Raw genomic sequence first — 21,896 nt, 5'->3', positions numbered from 1 at the left:
CAGAAAGCATAAAATATAAAAATAGAACCAAGAACAAACATAGCTATTATATATCTATAATTGTGAATAGCCTAAACATGCCTATTATTACTGAATCAAAATGTAAAAACCAACCTTATGCTTTATACAGGACATACATCTCTAATAAAGTGGCCCAGAAAAGTTGAAAATAAAAGGGTGAGCAATAGCACAGAAGCTACAAATATAAAGAAAGCATTTTTTTTTTTGTAGCACCCAGGATGTCCCTTTAATTTGTAAACTTAATTCTTCATATCAAGGATTTAAAAAAAAAATCGTTAGAACACTTTTTCTGTACCATATATGCTGGGGTCTCTACTTTAGGAATACTGTCATTTATGGGTTGCACTATCAGGTCCTCCCTCCATATAGATCATTATCTTTTAAACTGCTTTAAAATTTTTCCTTTCCTTGGGCATTCACTGTGATGATCTCAAGCCTTTTTCCTGGATATTAATTCAATTTACAGCCTTGGATATTTGCTGTTTCTAATCTTTTTATTAGATCTATAGAGTTAGTATTTTGGTTCTTGTTGTTCTGGAACCTTCCTTTTGATCTTTTTTTACTTTTTAATTATCCTGTCTTTAAATTCATGTCTTACTGAATTAATATTCTTAGTAGGTTCTCATACAACATGAAGCACTTCGCTTTGATACTGCTTTGTAGAAACTCTTTACATGCTGTGGATATTAATCATCTGTTAACTATTGTTGTCAGGTGTCCTCGAGTAGCGACCCTAGGTACAAAAGAATGAAACACTGTAGGAACCTGTGCCATTCTCACAATCGTTAGTATGCTTGGGTCCATTGTTCCAGCTACTGCATCAGTCCATCTCGTTGAAGGTCTTCCTCTTTTTCGATGACCATCCACTTTATCAAGCATGACATCCTTCCCCAGGGACTGGTCCCTTCTGATAACACGTCCAAAGTACATGAGATGAAGTCTCACCATCCTCGCTTTCAAGGGGCACTCTGTCAGTATTTCTTCCAAGACAGACTTGTTCGTTAATCTGGCAGTCCATGGTATATTCAATATTCTTCATCAACACCATAATTCAAGGGCATCAATTCTTCCTCAGTCTTCCTTATTCATTGTTCAGCTTTCACATGCATAGGAGGCAACTGAAAATATCATGGCTTGGGTCACGTGCACCTTAGTCCTCAAAGTGACATCTTTGCGTTTTAACACTTTAAAGATGTCTTTTGCAGCAGATTTGCCCAATGCATTACGTTGTTTGATTTCTTGACTGCTGTTTCCATGGCCACTGATTGTAGATCCAAGTAAAATGAAATCCTTGACAACTTCAATATTTCCTGTTTCTTGTGATGTTGCTTACTGGTCCACTTGTGAGGGTTTTTGTTTTCTGTTTATCATCAGAGGTTGCCATATCTATCCTAATTGAGGACATCAACAGAAGGTAAATTATGGCACTGTGTTTTTATAATGTGCATGTTAACTTTTTTAGATTCGATGTTCTTGTATAGTTACATTTTTCTAATCTTGTACCAGTACCCTTCTGTTTCAATTATTCTAGGTTGATAGAGACCTTTTATACTGAGCAGGCTAAGTTTTTCACTTAATTTTTCTCCTTTTAAAATGTTTTCTCAGTTTCATGCATTTACTCTTCTTAACCTCAGGGATATTTTCCTACTTCCTCTCCATTTTCTCTTCATAAAACTCTTACTAGATAGATACTAGAAATGCTGACCATATTCATTCATCTCTCTGTGCTTTTATACATTTGCTAAAGGAATCTCTCAACTTGGTCTTCTAATTCACTGATTCAACTTTCAGTATTATTATCTGGAGAATCTACTGAGCTCATTTTAGCAATCATATTTTTAATTTCTATGTGTGTGTATATATATATAAATATATATTACATGTACGGCATACACATAATTACGTTTTTTTCTTAACAGCTTATATTTTTTAATCATGTTATTCTTGACGAGAACATTGGTGTGAAATAAGCTATGCCATGTCAGCCAGAAACAGAAGCTTTCCAGTGAATTTTTGGTATGTAGCATTCTGGGCATGATCCTTGGGTGGTGTAAACGATTTCTACTCAGCTACTAACCTAAAGGCTTGCAGTTTGAACTCAACTAGCAATGCCACGGAGGACAGGCCTGGCACTCTGCTTCCGTAAGATTTCAGCCAAGAAAACCCTATGAAGCAGTTCTACTCTGTAACACATGGGGTTGCCATGAGTTGGAATCGATTAGACAGCAGTGGGTTTTTATATGGGTAGCATTCTAAAAACTCATTGAGATTTTGTCTACCACTTTCACTCAAAAGTTACTCAACCAGTAATCGTGATGTCAATACCTGACAAAGATGTTACAAGAAAGAGAAACCGCAGCCCAATCTCTCACATGAAAGTAGATGCAAAAATCCTAAACAAAATATAACAAATCAAATCCAGTTATATATAGAAAGGATAATATATCATAACCAAGTAGGATTTATTCCAAGAATTCAGGGGTAGATTAATTTGGAAATTCAATCAGTGTAATTTACCAGATTAATAAAAAAAAAAAAGAAATCATATGATCATTTTGATAGAAGCAGAAGAAACATTTGATAAAATCAGCACCAATTAATGATTAAAAACTCTTAACTACTTGATCAAGAGCAGGGAGAGGTTTGGTGTCTGGCCTTTTAATTTCTCCTTTGTCAGGGTGGTTCCTGGGGCCTCTCAGCTGGGTGTGTATCCCATTCATGCCCAGGACTGAGCCATCAGAGACACCCCCAAGGCTGCTACCACACAGTGTTACAAGCTTGGGGCTGGGGCAGGCTTGGACTCAGCCCTGGATGCCCCAGGGTCAGCCCCATCCCCAGCCCTCACCTGCCCCCTCCACACTCAGCCCCTGAAGAATGGGCCTGCTGCATGTGTTTCCCTTCTTCCCCACACCATACTTGGAGGGTCTCAGCCACCACTGCCCCCGTCAGCCGGACTCAGCTCAGACTGACCCCCACTGTGTCCCCCAGACCCACAGCACAAGGGCTCCTAGATGTACTCTGGCCTGTCTTCACAGGGCCCGGACAACTTTCATATGCAATTGGGAGTGGGACAGCTGGGCCCACAGACATTCACGTACTTTCTATCTACCCTTCTGCTGTGGCTTTTTTTGTAGTTAATGTATGAAAGATTCAAACTTTTATCACTTGAAAAACGAGAAACAAATGAATATACTTATTCTATAAATATATCTGTATGTATTTATTAACTATATTATGCCAATTAACTGAGTTGTCCCACAACACTCTGGTCCTAAGCCTTTGAACCTACAAAACCAATCTTGCGAGGTGTTTGATTACGTCTAGGAAGTATCCATAACTATGTCCCCTACATGGTTTATTATATGAATACACATGCATGTACACATATACCTGTATGTATGCCTAAAGATACATCTATCAGTACACATGTATGTACCCACATATTCATACCCATACACATATATATATATTTATACATATTTGTGTAACCACATGCATATTTTTTGGTTGTTGTTGTTGTTTTTACAGAATTATATTTGTCATATCCTTTAACAAAAAACATCCTTTTTCTCTTATGTACTTCTTAGTGACATCATTTACCTTGGTCAAGCTGTGTGCACTTTACCAATATTTGATGCTACCTTTCCCATTAACAAAAGAAACAAGTGTCTACTATCTAGAGAGTGCTTCCCTTTGCTAACCACAAATAAGCACTGGTCTCTGTATGTATGTATATATATATATATATTCTTGTCTTCTTATAAAAGTGTGGTCATACAATACTTGTCCTTTTGTAACTGACTTATTTCACTCAGCATAATGTCTTCCAGATTCATCCACATTATAAGATGTTTCGGGACTCATTACTTTTGATGGCTGCATAGTATTTCACTGTATGCATGTACCACATTTTGTTTATCCATTCATCTGTTGTGTTCCATCCAGCACTTAGGTTATTTCCATCCATCCTGCTGTTTTGATTGTTCTCTTTGATCTTTGCTGCCATCACAGAAACCCATCCAGATTGGAAAGATTAGGTAGTATAAGGGGTCAAGGTCCCTCTATCCTCTTCACAGCTAAACCTTCTGAAGAAGTGGTCTACTCTTACCGTGTCTCCCTTTCTTTAACTCCCAGTCATTTCCCCACTCACTCTAGTCGGGCTTTCAGTCCCATCATTCAATCAAAATAGATTTGCTTCACCTCTTCATAATGTTTGACATGGTCATTCTCTTTCTCTTGAAACACTTTTTTTCTCTGAGTTACTGAAGTAACACTCTCCCGGCTGTTCTCCTTCCTCTCAGTTTGCTTCCTTCCTTTTCCTTTGTTGACTCATCTTTCTCAGTCAGATTTCCTCTTGTTTTCTCCACCCTGGTCACTGAGGCCATTATCCGGTCCTTACGCGTGCTGCTTTTCCTCCTGCCACAGGGACTTGTATGCAACTCTTTCTTCATCCTGAAACGTGTTCTCTTTTCACTCTTTGCCTAATGTCTACTCCACATTCAGATCTTAGTTTAATCAACATTACCTCAGGAAAGTTTTTTCTGACTAAGGCAAATTCCTCCCTGCTGTTGCTGTTGTTAGCTGCCATCAAATCAACCTGTGACTCATGGCAACCCACATGATAACATGTGATCCATGGGTTTTTACAGAGCCTGGGTGGTGAGTGGTTAAGAGCTTGGCTGCTAACCAAAAGGTCAGCAGTTCGAACCACTAGCCACTCTTTGGAAACCCTATGGGGCAGTTCTACTCTGTTCTATAGGGTTGCTATGAGTCAGAATCAACTTGACTGTAACGGGTCTGGTTTTTATTTTTTTTTGGTTTGGCGTTTTTATTGGCTAATTTTCAGAAGTAGATCACCAGGGCTTTCTTCCTAGTCTGTCTTAATATGGAAGCTTCACTTAAACCTGTTCAGCATCACAACAACATGCAAGCCCCCACTGACAGATGAGCGGTGGCTGCCCTCGAGGTTCACTGGCTGGGAATTGAACGTGGGTCTCTCACATGGAAGGCAAGAATTCTACCACTGAACCACTACGGCCCTCATATCCCTCCCTAGCTAGGTCGCAGAGCACCTCTCCTTCAGAGCAGTTATCACCGTTGCAGTCTGATCATATATTCATGCAAGATATTAATGTCTATCTCCCATCTACCAGCTATAAGTTTCATGAGGGTAGGAACTGTGTGTTTTTTTATTTATTACGGTATCTACAGTGCCTACTACTGTGCCTAGCAGGTAAACAATAAACTGTTGAATATACGAACAAATGACTAAACTCTTAATGTGTGTACTCTGAAAGAGTTTCTATTTTTTCTTTTTTTAATCAAAAGTCACGACTAAAACAATCTCAATTCATTCAAACAAACGAACATTTACCAAGTGCCAAGGCACCAGGCAATGAATGAGAAAACAGTAGTGACAAAAACAGATGTGTTCCCTGCCTTCATAGAACATATTATATAAGGAGAGAGTCATTAAAGTTATCAGACAAATAAATTTATAATTATGATTTTGTTTATGTGCTATAACAGAAAAATTAGTATGCCAGGAGCTAAGAGCAGGCATCTAATTTATACTGTTGGGAAGCAAACATATGCTGCACCTCTATCTCTTGAGAGCTATCTCCTTCTTTTATGCTGGATGGTTTTTCATGGTCTTTGTACATTTTCTCTGCTTACTCATCTTTTAATAAGGATAATATAGACTGGTATTAGTTCCAAAATTGTAGAGGAAGATTTTCCCTGAATTTCCCAGCAGTTTATCAATTTAAACTATTTACCTATTACAATTTGAACGGGAGGGCTGATGGACATACATTTATAACACTGTTTTAGGTGCCACTGCCAGTCTCTATTGTTTTGCCTTGTTTTTGGAAATTCTAGTGGATAGAAGAAGAAAGAGAGGTACTATTAGGATGGGGGCATAGGCCACAAAGCACTCTGGTGAACTAAAAAACCAGCCTTCTGAAGAGGGCCAGCTTCTCCACTATTTGGTTGGTACAGACTTTGCCTTTCTGAACTGAGGGGAATGTGGTTTTGAGGTGGAAAGGAAAAAAGGAGGGTCTTCTTCTCTGTTTTCATTACTTATATGTGGCCAAGAAATTCAAAGGTCTTATGGTTATTGACGTTAACTTCCAAATTCAGACAACTTATTAACTGTTATTCCTAGTATTAAGTGATTATGTATTTTCATTTTCCTCATGAAGTATTTTAGTGACAAACTGGACAAGGCTACGACTGCTATTAACCAGGTGTTATTTTAAGCTCGAATTCATTATTTTCTTTAGAACACAAGATGAAGGGGTAGCCAGTATTCAGAGTGATTACTGTGTAAAGTGGAAATTAAGTTAAAGGACAAGTGTATTAGATCAGAATCTATTTCTATGATATTAGATTTTTTTTTTTATGATACTCACTGTTCTGAAATTCCTTGTACTTCTTTTGTCCAGTTAGATTGTTCTTTATCTCCAAGATAGACCACTTTAGATGGTGGGGTAGTTTTTCCCAAATAAAGCTTCTGTGTTCCTGGAGGTTCTTCCAAGTAAAACCTTAAAAATTAAAATAAAACAAAAATTGTATTACCTAAAAGCATACGGTTTATATACAGTACTAGCAGTGTGAGTTTTCAAAGTGAAAGAGTTTCTACAAGGCAAAATAGCAAAAAAAGAAAAAAAAAGGCCTCCTTATTTTATTGTAATATAAATTACAGAAAAAATAATTTGTAAAAAATGTCAATAAAAATTTTAAAATAAATATTCTATCTTAAGAAATTAAATACCTAACCAAGTAAAAATTTTAAGGAATTAAAAAATGCTCTCAAGTGCAATATAAAGTACATTATGAAGTACCTACCACCTATAAAGCATTCTTCCCAAAGAAGTTTAACTTGAATTTAGCCAAGTCATTAGACCTAACTTCCAGTTTGCAGAAAATACAGAGGGTGGAGGACCAAGTTAAATAAGACTAAGAGGAAACAATCAGAGAATGCCAAAATTTCTACAAAAAATCTGGCCTGGACTCTTCAAAAAAAAAAAAAGGCAAGGAATTATGGTCAGCAAGGTACTAGGATATAAAATCAACACAAAAAGCAATTGTATTTCTACGTACTAGCAAAGAACACGAGGAAGCTGAAATTAAAACCATAATACCATTTAAAATTTTTCCAAAAAATTACTTAGGGGTAAATCTAATAAAATATGTACAGGATCTGTACTCTGAAAAGAAAACTGATGCACAAAATCAAAGATCTAAATCAACAGAGATATATACTATTGTTCATGGATTAGAAGACTAAACACAATAAAGATGTCACTTCTCCACAGATTTGATCTATGGGTTTAATGCAATTCTGATCAAAATCCCACCAAGATTTTTTTGTAGATAAAGAACATATTATTCTAAAATGCATATGCAAAAGACTTAGATATCTGAAACAATTATGAAAAACTAAATAAGGTTAGAGGAATTAATGTTAAGACTTACTATATACTACAGTAATCAAGACAGTTGGAATTAGCATAAAAATAGAAATACTGATCAATGGAACAGAATAGAGAACTCAGAAACAGATCCACACAATATGCCCAACAGATTTCTGACAAAGGTGCAAATACAATCCAATGGAGAAAGGATAGTCTTTTCAACAAATGGTGCTGGAGAAATTGAATAGTTATAGACCAATTAAAAAAAAAAAGGAACCTTGTTCTAAACCACATGCCATGGACAAAAATTAATTCAAAATGGATCATAAACTTAAATGTAAAATGTAAAACTATAAAACTTTTTAAAGAAAACACAGAAGAAATCTTCGGGACCTCGGGCTAGGTGAAGCATTCTTAAACACAACAGGAAAAGCATGATAAACAAAGGAAAAAAATTGATAAATTGATAAATTAATCAAACAGGCAATGGAACCGAATTCTAAGGATTAAAAAAGAGTCCTTAAGATTTCATACAGAAATGTAGATTACTCAAAAAGCAAAAAAAAAAAAAAAAATCTTACTGGCATTGACTTCTTATCAGCATTATATAACAGAAGACAATTGAGAGATGATTGCAGAGCTCTGAGAAAAAAGGACTGGGCCTCTAAGATTTTAAACCTATGTATTATATTTTGAACATGTAACAAATTAGAAAACAAAGCATCTTCCCATTTTCTCTGGAAAAAAAATACAGGCACTTCAGAAAGTTCTAGCCATATGAAAAATAACAAAAGAACAAGAAATTTAGGAAGATAAGGTTTATATAAAATAAAGTTAAGAAATGACAAAGAATAACTTGTCTAAACAATCATGATAAAATGATTGTAAACTTGAATGCAATGTTAAGAACTTATTCTAAAAACAGAAGATATGTGTTTTTAAAAAAAATGTATTATTTAAACAAATCATGGGAGGAGCGTGGTAAAGGTAAGGTTGTATATGCTAGCAATTCTTATCAGAAAGAGAAGCATATTTGCTAAATAATATAATGACAACCACTTGTAGCAAAGAATTAGAATACAGAATCTCCAAGCTATTAAAAGGAAAAGAAGGAAAAATAATATATACATCTAAAACATCTGAAGGAACACCTAGAAGAAAACATGGGCGTATGGTTTTAGGACTTGGTTTTTAACAAAGGGTTCTTACATATGACGCCAAAAGCACTACCATATGACACCAAAACACTAGCAAGACAAAACAGATATACTGGACTTCATAAAAATTAAAAACTTCTGTTCAACAAATGACTTTATCAGTAAAGTAAAGAGATGACCTACAGAATGGGAGATAATTTTTGGGAACCATATATCAGACAAGGTTTAATATTCAGAATATATAAAGAACTCCTACATTTTAACAAGAAAAAGACAAACAATCCAATCAAAAAATAGGCAAAGGATTTGAATAGACATTTCACCAAAGATGACATACAAATGGTCAGTAAGCACATGAAAAGACGCTCAACACTATTAGTCATTAGGGAGATCAAATCAAAACCAGAGTGAGACACCACCTCACTCCGATTAAGAAGGTTAAGATTGAAAAAGAAACAAACAAAAAATGGAAAACAACAAGTATTGGTCAGAATGTAGAGAAATTGGAATCCTTATCCTTTGCTGGTGGGAATGCAAAATGGCACAGCCACTATGGAAAACAGTTTGGTGGTTTCTCAAAAAGTTAAACATAGAACTACCATTGTTGTGGCTGTGGGCTGTTGCAACTCATAGCTACACATGTGACAGAGTAGAACTGCCTTATAGGGTTTCCTAGGCTGTAACCTTTACAGGAGCAGATTGCGAGGTCTTTCTTCCTGAGGAGCTGCTAGGTGCAATTCCATTCCTAAGTATGTGTTACAAGAGACTTGAAAGCAGTGACACAAACAGACACGTGTCCATCAGTGTTCACTGCAACACTGTTCACAATAACTAAAAGGTGGAAACAACATCAATGCCCATCGACAGATGAGTGGATAAAGAAAATGTGGTACATACATACATATAGCCATAAAGAGAAAGGAAGTTCTGATACATGCTACAGCATAGATGAACCTTGAAAACATTACTCTGAGTGAAGTAAATCAATCACAAAAGCACAAATATTGTATGATCTCACTTACATGAGATATCTAGAATAGGCAAATGTATACAGACCAAAGTTTATTAGTGGTTACCTGAGGTGGCAGGGAGGCGGAAAAGGGGAGTCACTGTTTCAGAAGCAGTGATTTACTGTTTATGGTGGTGGGAAATTTGGCAAGGACTATTGGTGAGAGTTGCATAACATGATAAATCCAACTGAAATCACTAAATTGTACATGTGGAAAATGTTGAAATAGTGAATGCTGTGTTATATATATTTTTACAATAGAAAAATAAGATATCTAAAGGGATGTACAATAAATTATCAATAGATGTTGAACTCTAAATGGTGTGATGATGGAGCTTTTATTTTCACTATAGAGAGTATATATTTTTTAATAATTATATCAGTAAAAAATGGATCAATAAAAGCCATCAAGCAGCACAATAAATATGTTAAAAATACTGTAAATGAATTCTACCTGAAATGATCTACAGATACAATGCAATCCCGATCCAAACTCCACCGGCATTTTTTAATGAGATGGAGAAACAAATCACCAACTTCATATGGAAAGGGAAGAGGCCCCGAATAAATAAAGCATTACTCAAGAAGAACAACAACGCGGGAGGCGTCACACTACCAGATTTTAGAACCTATTATACTGCCATTGTAATCAAAACAGCCTGGTACTGATACAACAACAGATACATAGACCAATGGAACAGAATTGAGAATCCAGACATAAACTCATCCACCTATGAGCAGCTGATATTTGACAAAGGCCCAAAGCCTGTTAACTGGGGAAAAGACAGTCTCTTTAACAAATGGTGCCGGCATAACTGGATATCCATCTGCAAAAAACTGAAACAAGACCCATACCTCACACCATGCACAAATACTAACTCAAAATGGATCAAAGACTTAAATATAAAATCGAAAACGATAAAGATCACGGAAGAAAAATAGGGATAATGCTAGGAGCCCTATTACATGGCATAAACATAATACGAACCATAAGTAACAATGCACAAGCACCAGAAGAGAGACTAGATAAACGGGAGATCCTAAAAATCAAACACTTATGCTCATCAAAAGACTTCACCAAAAGAGTCAAAAGACAACCTCCAGACTGGGAGAAAATTTTTGGCTACGACAAATCCGATCAGTGTCTAATCTCTAAAACCTACAAGATACTGCAAAACCTCAACAACAAAAAGACAAATAACTCAATTAAAAAATGGGCAAAGGATATAAACAGGCACTTTGTCAAAGAAGATATTCAGGCAGCTAACAGACACATGAAGAAATGCTCACGATCATTAGCAATTAGAGAAATGCTGATCAAAACTACAGTGAGATACCATCTCCCCCCAACAAGGCTAGCTCTAATCCAAAAAACACAAAACAATAAATGCTGGAGAGGTTGTGGAGAGACTGGAAGACTTATACACTGTTGGTGGGAATGTAAAATGGTACAACCACTTTGGAAATCAATTTGGCATTTCCTTAAAAAGCTAGAAATAGAAGTACCATACGATCCAGCTATCCCGCTCCTTGGAATATATCCTAGAGAAATAAGAGCCGTCACATGAACAGATATATGCACACACCATTGTAGCACTGTTCACCATAGCAAAAAGATGGAAACAATCTAGATGCCTATCAACGGACGAATGGATAAACAAATTATGGTATATCCACACGATGGAATACTATGCAACGATAAAGAACAACGATGAAGCCGTGAAACATAACATGGAGGAAGCTGGAACTCATTATGCTGAGTGAATTTAGTCAGTCACAGAATATTGTATAAGACCACTATTATAAGAACTCAAGAAAAGGTTTAAACACAGAAGAAAACATCCTTTGATGGATACGAGGGTGCGGAGGGAGGGTGAGGGTTAGTTACTCACTAGATAGTAGATGAGAATTATCTTAGGTGGAGGGAAGGACAGCACACACTACAGGGGAAGTCAGCACACCAGGACTAAACCAAAGCTAAAAAGTTTCCTCAATAGAATCAAACACTTTGAGAGATAGAATAGCAGGGGTAGAGGACTGGGGACCATGCTTTCAGGGGACATCTAGGTCAATTAGCATAACAAAGCTTATTAGGAAAATGTTCTGCATCCTACTTTGGTGAGTGGCGTCTGGGGTCTTAAAAGCTTGCAAGCAGCCATCTAAGATGCATCAATTGGTCCCAACCACCTGGAGTAAATGAGAATGAAGAACACCAAAGACACAAGGAAAGTAGTAGCCCAAGAGACAGAAAGGGCCACATAAACCAGAGACTTCATCAGCCTGAGACCAGAAGAACTAGATGGTGCCCAGCTACCACCAATGACCACCCTGACAGGGAACACAACAGAGAGTCCCTGATCGAGCAGGAGAAAGGGAGGGTGCAGAACTCAAAGTCTAATAAGACCAGACTTAATGGTGTGACTGAGACTGGAGGAACCCCAGAAAACATGGCCCCTGGATTCTCTATCAGCTCAGAGCTAAAACAATTTCGGAGGCCGACTCTTCAGACAGGGATTAGACCGGACTGTGGGACATAAAGTGATACTCGTGAGGAGTGTGTCTCTTAGCTCAAGTAGATACAAGAGACTAAACGGGCAGCTTCTGTCCAGAGGTGAGATGGGAAGGCAGAAAGGGTTAGGAGCTTGCTGAATGGACATAGGGAATCAGGGGTGGAAAGGAGGAGTGTGCTGCTGCAGTACGGGGAGAGCAATTAGGGTAACATAACAATGTATGTATAAATTTTTGTATGGGAGACTAACTTGAAATGTAAACTTCATTTAAACTACAACAATAAAAACAAAAAACAAAAAGAATTGTAAATGAAATCTTACTTACTTAGTTTCCCCATCTGACACAGCTACAACTCTAGCTTCTTCAAGGTGAGGCCAATTAACAAAGACAGACTTTCCAAGCGCTGATGAAGCTACATTTTCTATACTCTTAAAGTAAAAATAGAAAATTAATTCACGTTGCAGGTCCAAGAGAAAACTTTAGAGAGGCAAAGCTAAACAATTAAAAGCTAGCTGAAATGCTTGTAACCATGTATTTAAAAATCTATCAAAACCTCACCTTAATAATTAGACCAGATAAAATATCATGGGTTTAAAATTAAAGTCAGAAAACTTTGCTCACTCAAGGCAGTTATTCTCAAGGATACATGCTCTTCTCAACTTTAATGCCATTAACTTACTCCACCCACTCAAATTCAGTTAGTTTTCTTAATTTTTCTTTATTGCTAATTCTTTTTCAACCCAGTAAATTTGCCAGAATTTCTTCTTCTAGAGTTTCCATTTCTTTCGTTTCTCCTTTTTTGGAAAAAATTTGTTTTCAGTTGTTTTTACTTATCTGGCTTTCACTTCACCCTTTAATTTAGTATGGACCCATGAAAAGTAGTTAAGATACTAGGAGGCACTCAATAAACTTTAGCTATTATTACTGTTATTATCAGTTCTATTACTATTTCCTTTTTCTTATTTTCCACATTAACCTTCCCCTCTGCCAATCTCTTCTCATTAGAGAGGCACTCTAACCAACTTAAGGTACTTAAAGTTACCATGGCCAAAATCAGGACACCAGGAAGCTTGCCTGCTTCTTACTTTCTCAACAGCACTGGCACTAAAGGGTGGCCACTGATATTAATCCTGAATGAAATCACTTGGTGAGAGAAGCGAGTTTTAATAAAATCAAACAGAATAGCACCGACTTACAGTGTTTTACTCTCCATATAAACAGCCTAATATATATATTTTTTTAAATGTTCAGTAAGACACCTGGATTCTTAGTTCCACCAGTGTGTGAATCTCAGCAAGTTTCTTTTCCAATCTCCATTTTTCTTAATTTGTAAAATTGAGTTGGATTAGTGGATTTACACAATCCTCAGTTGTAACTATGATCCCACTAATTAGACTCATGATTATTTTGCTTATTTTTCTCACGGAAACTGAGAAAAGTGAAAAGAACAACAGGAATGTCCAGAAAAGGCTATTCATTGTTTAATATCAAATAGATATTTCAAAATCCAAGAATTTTCCTCTCATTTACATTTGTAGCTGATATAATGAAAAGGAACACTAGACTTAAAGTCAGGAGACATGGAGCCAAACTTGGGTTCTACCTCTTTTGAGTGGAGAATCTTAAGTGAATCAATAAATTCCACCGAGTCCCAGTTTTTTCTTATGAGAAGAATAAAATCTACTTCACAATGCTAATTTTAAGATAAATAATGTATACAAAAGCTTTTTGTAAACTATAAAATGCTTTACAAATATTCAGTAGGAAATATTGTAAGTGAAAATTCTAGCTTTAAACAGAACTTGTTTTATCCAATTCAATTTATATACATAGGTTAGACAACAACTTTGCAGCTGAAACTAAAGTTTAAATACATATTTTCATTCACCTTTTTTCTGTGTATCACCTTTAATCATTATATTTAACAGTTACTGATGACCATTTTCAGACTGTTTTGGGTAACTTTTTATTTTGATATTTAGACATTTCTTAATATTAACACACAAAACAATAGAATGACTATTCTGATAAATAAAACGAGTTTCAACATTAGAACTAAGCTCCCCCACTTATTCTTTTCCCTATTATACATCTACTTTTTAATTTTAATCTCACACCCTTTAGTTTAGTTTCTGAAGAAAAAGCTGTCCTCCTTACCTAGATGAATCCTTTCACTTAAGCTCTCCCATATTACCTCATGGGGGATCCTGCGATCACAAACATCCCTTCCCTCTCCAGGGTCTTTAAGATCTCTTTTCTCCCTTGGCTCTACCTCCCTTCATACAGATTTTACTTGACCAATTGCCTCTTCTCTACCTACAGTTATGTTCTTAAGCCTTCTTTCATTTATAAACTTCTTGACTAAGGCTCAATACCTGCTACCTTTATATCCTATGTACTTAGTCCCAGTCTAGTCCTTAGGAGTTAGTCTTCTGCCCCCATCAATCTATTGGAATGGAATTCTCAAAGGCCAACAATGACTCCCTAAAGCTCAAATTCATAGACCATGTTTTAGTTTTTACTGTTCCTGAACCGTGTGCAGCATACAGCCTCTGTTCCATGCTTCTGTGATACTACTTTAGCTTGGGAGTGATTCCCTCTTACTTCTCTGACCACTGTGTCTCTCTACTGGCTCCTTTTCTATCCTTTATAAGTGTGAGTTAGTCTTTATGCTGAGACCCTGAATCCTCAGTGTTCCTTTTCTTCAGGAAAAAAAGCCCCAAGGCCTCAGCAATCACCTTTCTGCTGAAGACTCTTAAATCCCTATCTACCTGCAAGTTCTAACCCCAGGTATTAAATTACCCCAGGTATTAAATTACCCCAGGTATTAATACTGTCTATAAATAGCCTTTCTCAACTAAGGTTCTTCAACTGGACCACAGAACAAAAATGATCTGATTATTTTTTCAATTCTCCCAAGAATGGTACATAACTATTACTATTCCAGATGCATGGAAAATAAATTAATTCATTACATACAATGGATGATTTAAAAATGGCCATTACGGCTTAAATCTCTTGTGGAACCCTGGATGAGAAAGGCTGGCAGGGCGGCTCCAGTTGAATATGTTACTACCACTTTAAAATTTTATCATTATTTATCATTAATCCTAGAGACTCTCCCATTTGACTTTTCTATTCCAGTAAACAGCAGTTATTTTTCAGTTAATTAGCCTGGATATCTCGAAGCCATGTTTAATATTTTTCTCCTCGTTTTATCCCCTATATTTCAATAAATAATGAAACTTGTCGATTTTTTTTTCTTTAGTCTTGCTCATCTAGTAGATCTATTGTCACTTTCACAGTTTATGTTCTTATCACCTAATATTTCAACAACCAACAACCACTGAACTTGGCAGGCCTTTCCATTTTCTTCCATTTCTCCTTTATGCAACTAAGTGTCTTATATTGGCACCAAATTAATTTTTATGAAAATATTAATTTCAAGATAACAGTCACACACAAAAAAAGTCCTAATTCCTTAGGCTTGTATTCAAGTCTTCCATAATCTGGCCTTAATCTGTTTTTTTTTTTTTTAACCTTATCTTCCACTATTTCCCAATATAAGTCCTCTGCTTCAGTCAGGTATATCTACTCCTTCTCCTCAAATACATCGCATTTATTCTAAAAAAAGAAGAAGTATTAAAAAATATTTTACACATACAAAAAAGGTAAAAAGAGTAAGATAATGTATCACATTTATTGTTTACTACAATTCCCAGTTCGTGCTATTCCTTTCAACTAGAATGCCTTTTCCCCCTCCTTTACTCCTCTTGGTTTTAACCTCTTTTTTAGCACCAGCTCAAGTTTTTCCTCTTCTGTAAGTGTGTACTTAATCTTTAGCTTACATAGCTCATGTTTTTAAAAATTTTGGAGCATTATTTTCGATCACTGTGTCACAATCACACATGTCCTGAACTGTTATTTGTATAAATACTTCTTTGCTTTATCCTTATTTAGACTGTGAACTTAAAACATGTTATACTTCTTTGGCAAACACCTCAGAACCTAGAATAGTTTTATGCATAGTAAGCAACCTAATAAATGAACAATAAATAAAATACTTACAAGTTCATCCGAGTCTGCATTGAGTAAGATTTCCAACATCATGTTTTCTCCACGACTGCTTTGCTGGAATACTTGTACCCCACTTTTCTTCAAAAAAAACTTTAAAAGAATTCAGAGAATTTAATTCTAATTCTTTCTCAATAATCACTTCACATTCAATAAAGTGAAAAAAATCTGAACCAAGTAGCCACTAACTTTGTGTTTGATGTGTTTCAGAGTAGGAAATCCACAGAAATATACTGCCCTCTGGTCAACCTTGGTTATTTTGTTCTTGCTTATGTCTACACGCCAAGCATCTAAAGATATTATTTTGTACCTAGAAAATAAATCAAGGTATTTAACTTTAAACTCATACAAGCAACCACAGTTTTTCAACTTTCCTTTGAATATTTTGCAAGAGTTATCCTTGCTTCTAAAGAAGGGAATAACAATTCCTCCTTTAAAACAAAGAAAGTACAGAGGATACAGCTTCTTTGTTGTTGCTGGTCCAGATACAACCATGCCTGTAGGTTACTGAGTATAGGTTTTCTACCATTAATTTAAACTATATATAATTAATTTTCAAAATTAAGGAAGGTATAAAGCATAATACAAATCTCCATATCCTCCATGTTCCAAAACCTAGAATGCAATAGGAACTTTATATAATTCCTATTTCATTTTTCTCTTTGTTTTAACAAAAGGAAATATCACAACTGACAGATGTTCACTTTATCTGCAACTCTATTGTTATCTGGGTAGACTGTTTGCAGGGGGATGAGGGAAGAGAAAAAACAAGGGAGAAATTACAATGAGAAGAAAAAATGGGTTCGAGATAAGAAAATGGAGGCGCTCTTTTATTTCTTCTTTCTAGTTGGGTGGTGGGGATAAGAGGCAAAGTCAAAAAGTGTCAAATAATGCTGGCAGCAAAGACACTGGAAATGAAAACAATAAAAATAAACACATCCTCTTGAAGGAGACAAAGAACAGAGATATACAACTGGGAGAAAAAATGCCAATTTTAACAGAAAAGGGAAGAGAGAAACAGTCTGACCCAAGCAGAGAACTATAAAAACAAGGAGAAAGAAAGATGCTATGATCCTTGGCAAGTCAGATGTGACTCATTATCAATTGACTATAACTGCAGTAAACTATTTGTTAATTCTCCAAATAGATATTCCAAAGCTTCCCCCCCGCCCTCCATGGTTATTGAAAAATTACCGAATAGCATTACCTTGTGCAACATCGTTGTATGTCAGGGAATTTTTCTGGCCATGGCGAGGGGTAGGTGAAGTCTGTGTCTCTATCATACCAGTACATTAGGCACTCACTATGTTGGTTTCTTTTCCTCTCTTCTTTTTTGAGGGAGTGGTTACATGACTCCATGGCTTCCAACAATCGTTTCTGAAAATAAAAGATTGAAGAGAGGTGAAAGTATAAAAATTCTGTAATCTCGACATGCATAATAAATCTTTTCCTTCAGTATACAGAATCCCCGTTTGTGTTCTTGAAAAACAAATCTTAACTGATGAAACTTTTTTCCATTTCATTATATGAAAACCTGATGCACTATCTATTCACCTCAAAAGGCCGTAGAATACTGCTGCAGCTGTAAATTCATCTGAAGCTGTTTAAGTGTAGATAGGAACAGCAGCAGAGAATTAAATTTAAAATGTAAAGTTGTCATAATTAATCATGATTTACAGAGCATTAATATTTTACTTTACAAATTCTGCAATGGTAGAGAAATGTCCATCTTTCCAAATTAACTCACACACTTAATACTATTCCAATCAGAATCTCTATGGTTAAAAAATTTTTTTTTTTAAAAGGACAAAATTATGTTAGTGTTCATATGTGAAAATTAATGTATGAGCAGCAAAAAATAATTGGGGACTTGTCTTACCAGATACTATCACTTTTTATAAAGCTACTATAGTCCAAACACTTTAATACTGGCACCAGAAGAGACCCATAGAGAATTAAACAACAGATTCAACTCTACGCCAAAAACCATTATGTCAGATATCATATTGAAATAATAGAGGAAAAAAAGCACACATACTTCCCAATTTCATGCCATAACAAAAACAAGTGTCAGAGTAATAAAACAATAAACGTATTAAAGAGAAAATCTAAGAGAGGATTGACAATTTAGTGGTATGAACTCTTATTTGAGCAAGAGAGAAAAAAAATCTAATAGCCTTAAGGGAAAATGTTATTTTTAACTAAAAGAAGATTTATGAGACAGAAGGTGCCATAAGCAAATCAAGAAACAAATGCTACACTAGAGAAGAACACCCCTAAATCTACAAAGAGCTGCTACAAATCAGAAGATAAGAGAAAGAAAATGGGGGAAGGGATACAAACAGGTAATTTACGAAAGAGAAAACGCAAAGGGCAAACGCACACATAAAGATCTACTCAAATTAGGGTCAGGAAAATACATATTTGAATAAAAATAAACGGCATTTTTCATCATCAATACATTGGCCAAAATAGAACAATAGTATCTAGCATTGGAGAAGCAGAGAAGTGGACACTGAAACACTGCTGGTGTGAATTAGATCAATCTTTTTGAAAAAATAATTTGGCAATATTCATTAAAACTAAAAATGTACATTCCTGTTGACCTAGCAATCCCACTTTTGGGAATCCACCTAATAAAAATAAAAGCTCCAATACATACGAATACATGAACAGACACAAAGAATACATAAATATACAAGCACTTTTATCACAGCACTGTATACAGTGTCAAAAAACATGACGCAGCCTGAATATCGATCAGAGTAACGGTTGAATAAATTATGGTATATTCATACTATAAAACATTATGCTGCTATTAAAGAATGAGTTAGATTTCTATTCACTGACTTGGAGCGATGCCCATGATATTTTTATTAGGTAAGAAAAAGTTGTAGAAAATATCTATGTATGATCTCATTAAAAAAAAAATCCTATGAATACATGTTATTCATATTTCTATGACCATGAATAAGAAGACCGAAGAAGAACTGACGCCTTTGAATTATGGTGTTGGCGAAGAATACTGAACATACCATGGACTGCCAAAAGAATGAACAAATCTGTCTTGGAAAAAGTACAGCCAGAATGCTCCCCAGAAGCAAGGATGGTGAGACTCTGTCTCACAGACTTTGGATGTGTTATGAGGAGGGATCAGTCCCTGGAGGAAGAAATCAAGCTTGGTAGAGGGTCAGCAAAAAAGAGGAAGACCCTCAACAAAATGAACTGACACAGTGGCTGCCACAATGGGCTCAAGCATAACAACGATCATAAGGATGGCACAGGACCCAGGAGTGTTTCATTCTGCTGCACACTGGGTCACTATGAGTCGGAACCGACTTGAGGGCACCTAACAACAACAACATGACCATGGCAGGATATACAGAAGCTGTTAATATTAATTATTACAGAAAAAAAAAAGTAACTAAAGCAAAGCAAAATAATAATAAACAAAAGCCCAAGACAGCAAATATAAAATATTTAAATACATACACACACAAGAACTCCACTCTAACATACACACAAAAGCTTTTAACATTTGTATTAAAGAAAAAAGAAATAAATTCCTCAATTTCACAACAAATTCCATAAAATTCCAAGAAAAAGAGAGCATGCATAAACTTATTTGTATGAATAGGAAAAAAGTACATATAAATATGCTAAACATGGCATCATATATGTGTCCTGCCTTTAGCCTGACACAGAGGAGATTTCCAACCAATATTTGCTAATTGAAGACATCTTTATACTCCTTTCCCTGGACTGCATACCCCATTGAGAAACACTGCCAATGACAGAACGTTATGCTGGACAAGAGTGATGGCTCTCCTACACTTTTTTTTTAAAATAATTTAAAGCTCCCAAGAAGCTGCAGAAATACTAGAGGATTCCCACATACCTTTTACCCAGCTTTTTCCAATGACAACATCTTACACATAACTATAGTGCGTTATCAAAACCAGGAAACTGATATTGGTACATTATTAACTAAACCACACACTTATTTGGATTTCACCGGTTTTCATACGTGACTCTTTTTTGGCGTACTGTGCTATGCAACGGTATCAGATGTATAGATTAATGCAATCACTACTAAACTGGTATACAGAACCATGAACTCCATCATGCTACCCTTTTATAGTCATAATCTATCCCCAGCCCTCACCCCTGCCAACCATTGACCTGTTTTGTATCACAATAATTTTGTCATTTTGGGTATTATATAAGAGGAATCATACAATATATATCTGTTTGAGATTGACTGTTTTTCACTCAAGTGAACTTTTTTCATCCAAGTTGTTATCAATAGCTCACTTCTTTTTATTGCTGAGCAGTATTCCACTGTATGAATGTACTATAGTTTATCTATTCACCTGTCGAAGGACATCTGGATTGTTCCCAGTTTGGGGTAATTGCAAATAAAGCTGCTTTGAACATTTGTGTACAGGTTTTTGTGTAAACAGAAATTCTCACTTTTCTAGAATACCCAAGAGTGTGATTGCTGGACTATATGGTAAATGTTATGTTTAACTTTATAAGAAACTGCCAAACTGTTTTCCAGAGTGGCCTCTTAGACATTTAATCCAAACATTCTCCATGTCACTTTCAAAGCATTTACAGTACAGAAGTGACAGAATGAGGAAGAAAGTGGCAAAATCTGGAAAACACTACAGAATAGAACAGATGCTATGGTACTTGACTCTAAGGTACCACTGGTACTGTACAGTAACAATCAAATATTAACAGCCTTTCAAGAAATAAAAGTAAATTTAATTTGCACAACTACTTTTTACTATCTGACAATGATACTTATTTCCTATTTTCTTCTCTAATATCACATTCAAAGTTTGAGTCTAATCCTTCTTCACATTCAGAATATAAAGATTTTTCTGGTGTGCCAAGCCCTGGGCATGCATATGTAACATCTTATTCTTGTAATGTTGAATACTTTAGCATCTTCAGGAGAGACATAGTTCTTTAGCAATCTTGAGGACAGCATAGGAGTCCCTGGGTGGCGCAAATAGTTAAGCATTTAGCTACTATGCTTAAAGGTTGGCAATTTGAGTTCACCAGAGGCACCTTGAGAGAAAGGCCTGGCAGTCTACTTCCAAAAAATCAGTCACTGAAAATACTATGGAGCGCAGTTCTACTCTGAAAACACATAGGGTTGCCACGAGTTGTAATCAACTCGACAACAACTGATTTGGTTTCGGTTTTCAGAATAGCATAATTTTAAGGTACACTGATGCAGCTGATGCCGTGATGTGCTGCTCAGGTTCCCCTTTAGTACTAAAGGACTTATTCTCCCAGATGCTGGAAGTGTTGCTGGCTTACAACTTTCAGCTGTTGACCCTCTCTGGGAAATATCTTCAAATGAAGAGTCATCTCATCCAAGGTCATACACCCTTGCAAAAAGAATCCTGCGTCCAGGGTCTGATAGATGAAGAGTATAAAGGCTGAGGCCTTTCACCACAGTTTGGAACAACTCTGAAGAGTCATTCAAGTTTCAGAGCGACCTCTAGGGTCAGTTGAGGCTTTTGTCGAAAAAGCATTTGTAGCCCAACCTTTCCTTCTACTCAATTCTGCTTCCTATCCACCCCTACATCTCAGAGGACAGAACCAAGTGCCCATAGAAAACAGACTGTGGAAACACACCTAGGGAATGGATTCGGGCTCTAATCAGGAAACATTCTCCACCCCTAGAGC

At 36.0% G+C, this 21,896-nt stretch overlaps 1 protein-coding gene across 6 annotated transcripts in view; it reads right to left on the bottom strand.

Annotated features, from left to right (window-relative positions):
- XRN1 (5'-3' exoribonuclease 1) overlaps nt 1-21,896 on the bottom strand; it is a 116,795-nt gene that overhangs the window by 65,528 nt on the left and 29,371 nt on the right. For all 6 annotated transcript variants that reach the window (XR_002825402.1, XM_023739332.1, XM_023739328.1 and 3 more), the window contains 5 exons: nt 17,398-17,567; nt 16,380-16,500; nt 16,185-16,283; nt 12,441-12,544; nt 6,435-6,566 (listed from right to left, as the gene is read on the bottom strand). Coding sequence is in view for 5 of the 6 variants with exons in the window: in XM_023739332.1 (XP_023595100.1) it covers nt 6,435-6,566; nt 12,441-12,544; nt 16,185-16,283; nt 16,380-16,500; nt 17,398-17,567 (626 nt within the window). In the remaining variant the exon portion in view is untranslated. The remainder of the gene's footprint in view (nt 1-6,434; nt 6,567-12,440; nt 12,545-16,184; nt 16,284-16,379; nt 16,501-17,397; nt 17,568-21,896) is intronic.

This window comes from Trichechus manatus, unplaced genomic scaffold (assembly GCF_000243295.1).
Source record: "Trichechus manatus latirostris isolate Lorelei unplaced genomic scaffold, TriManLat1.0 scaffold00132, whole genome shotgun sequence".
Classification (NCBI taxonomy): domain Eukaryota; kingdom Metazoa; phylum Chordata; class Mammalia; order Sirenia; family Trichechidae; genus Trichechus; species Trichechus manatus.
This window is presented reverse-complemented; position numbering and strand designations above follow the sequence as displayed.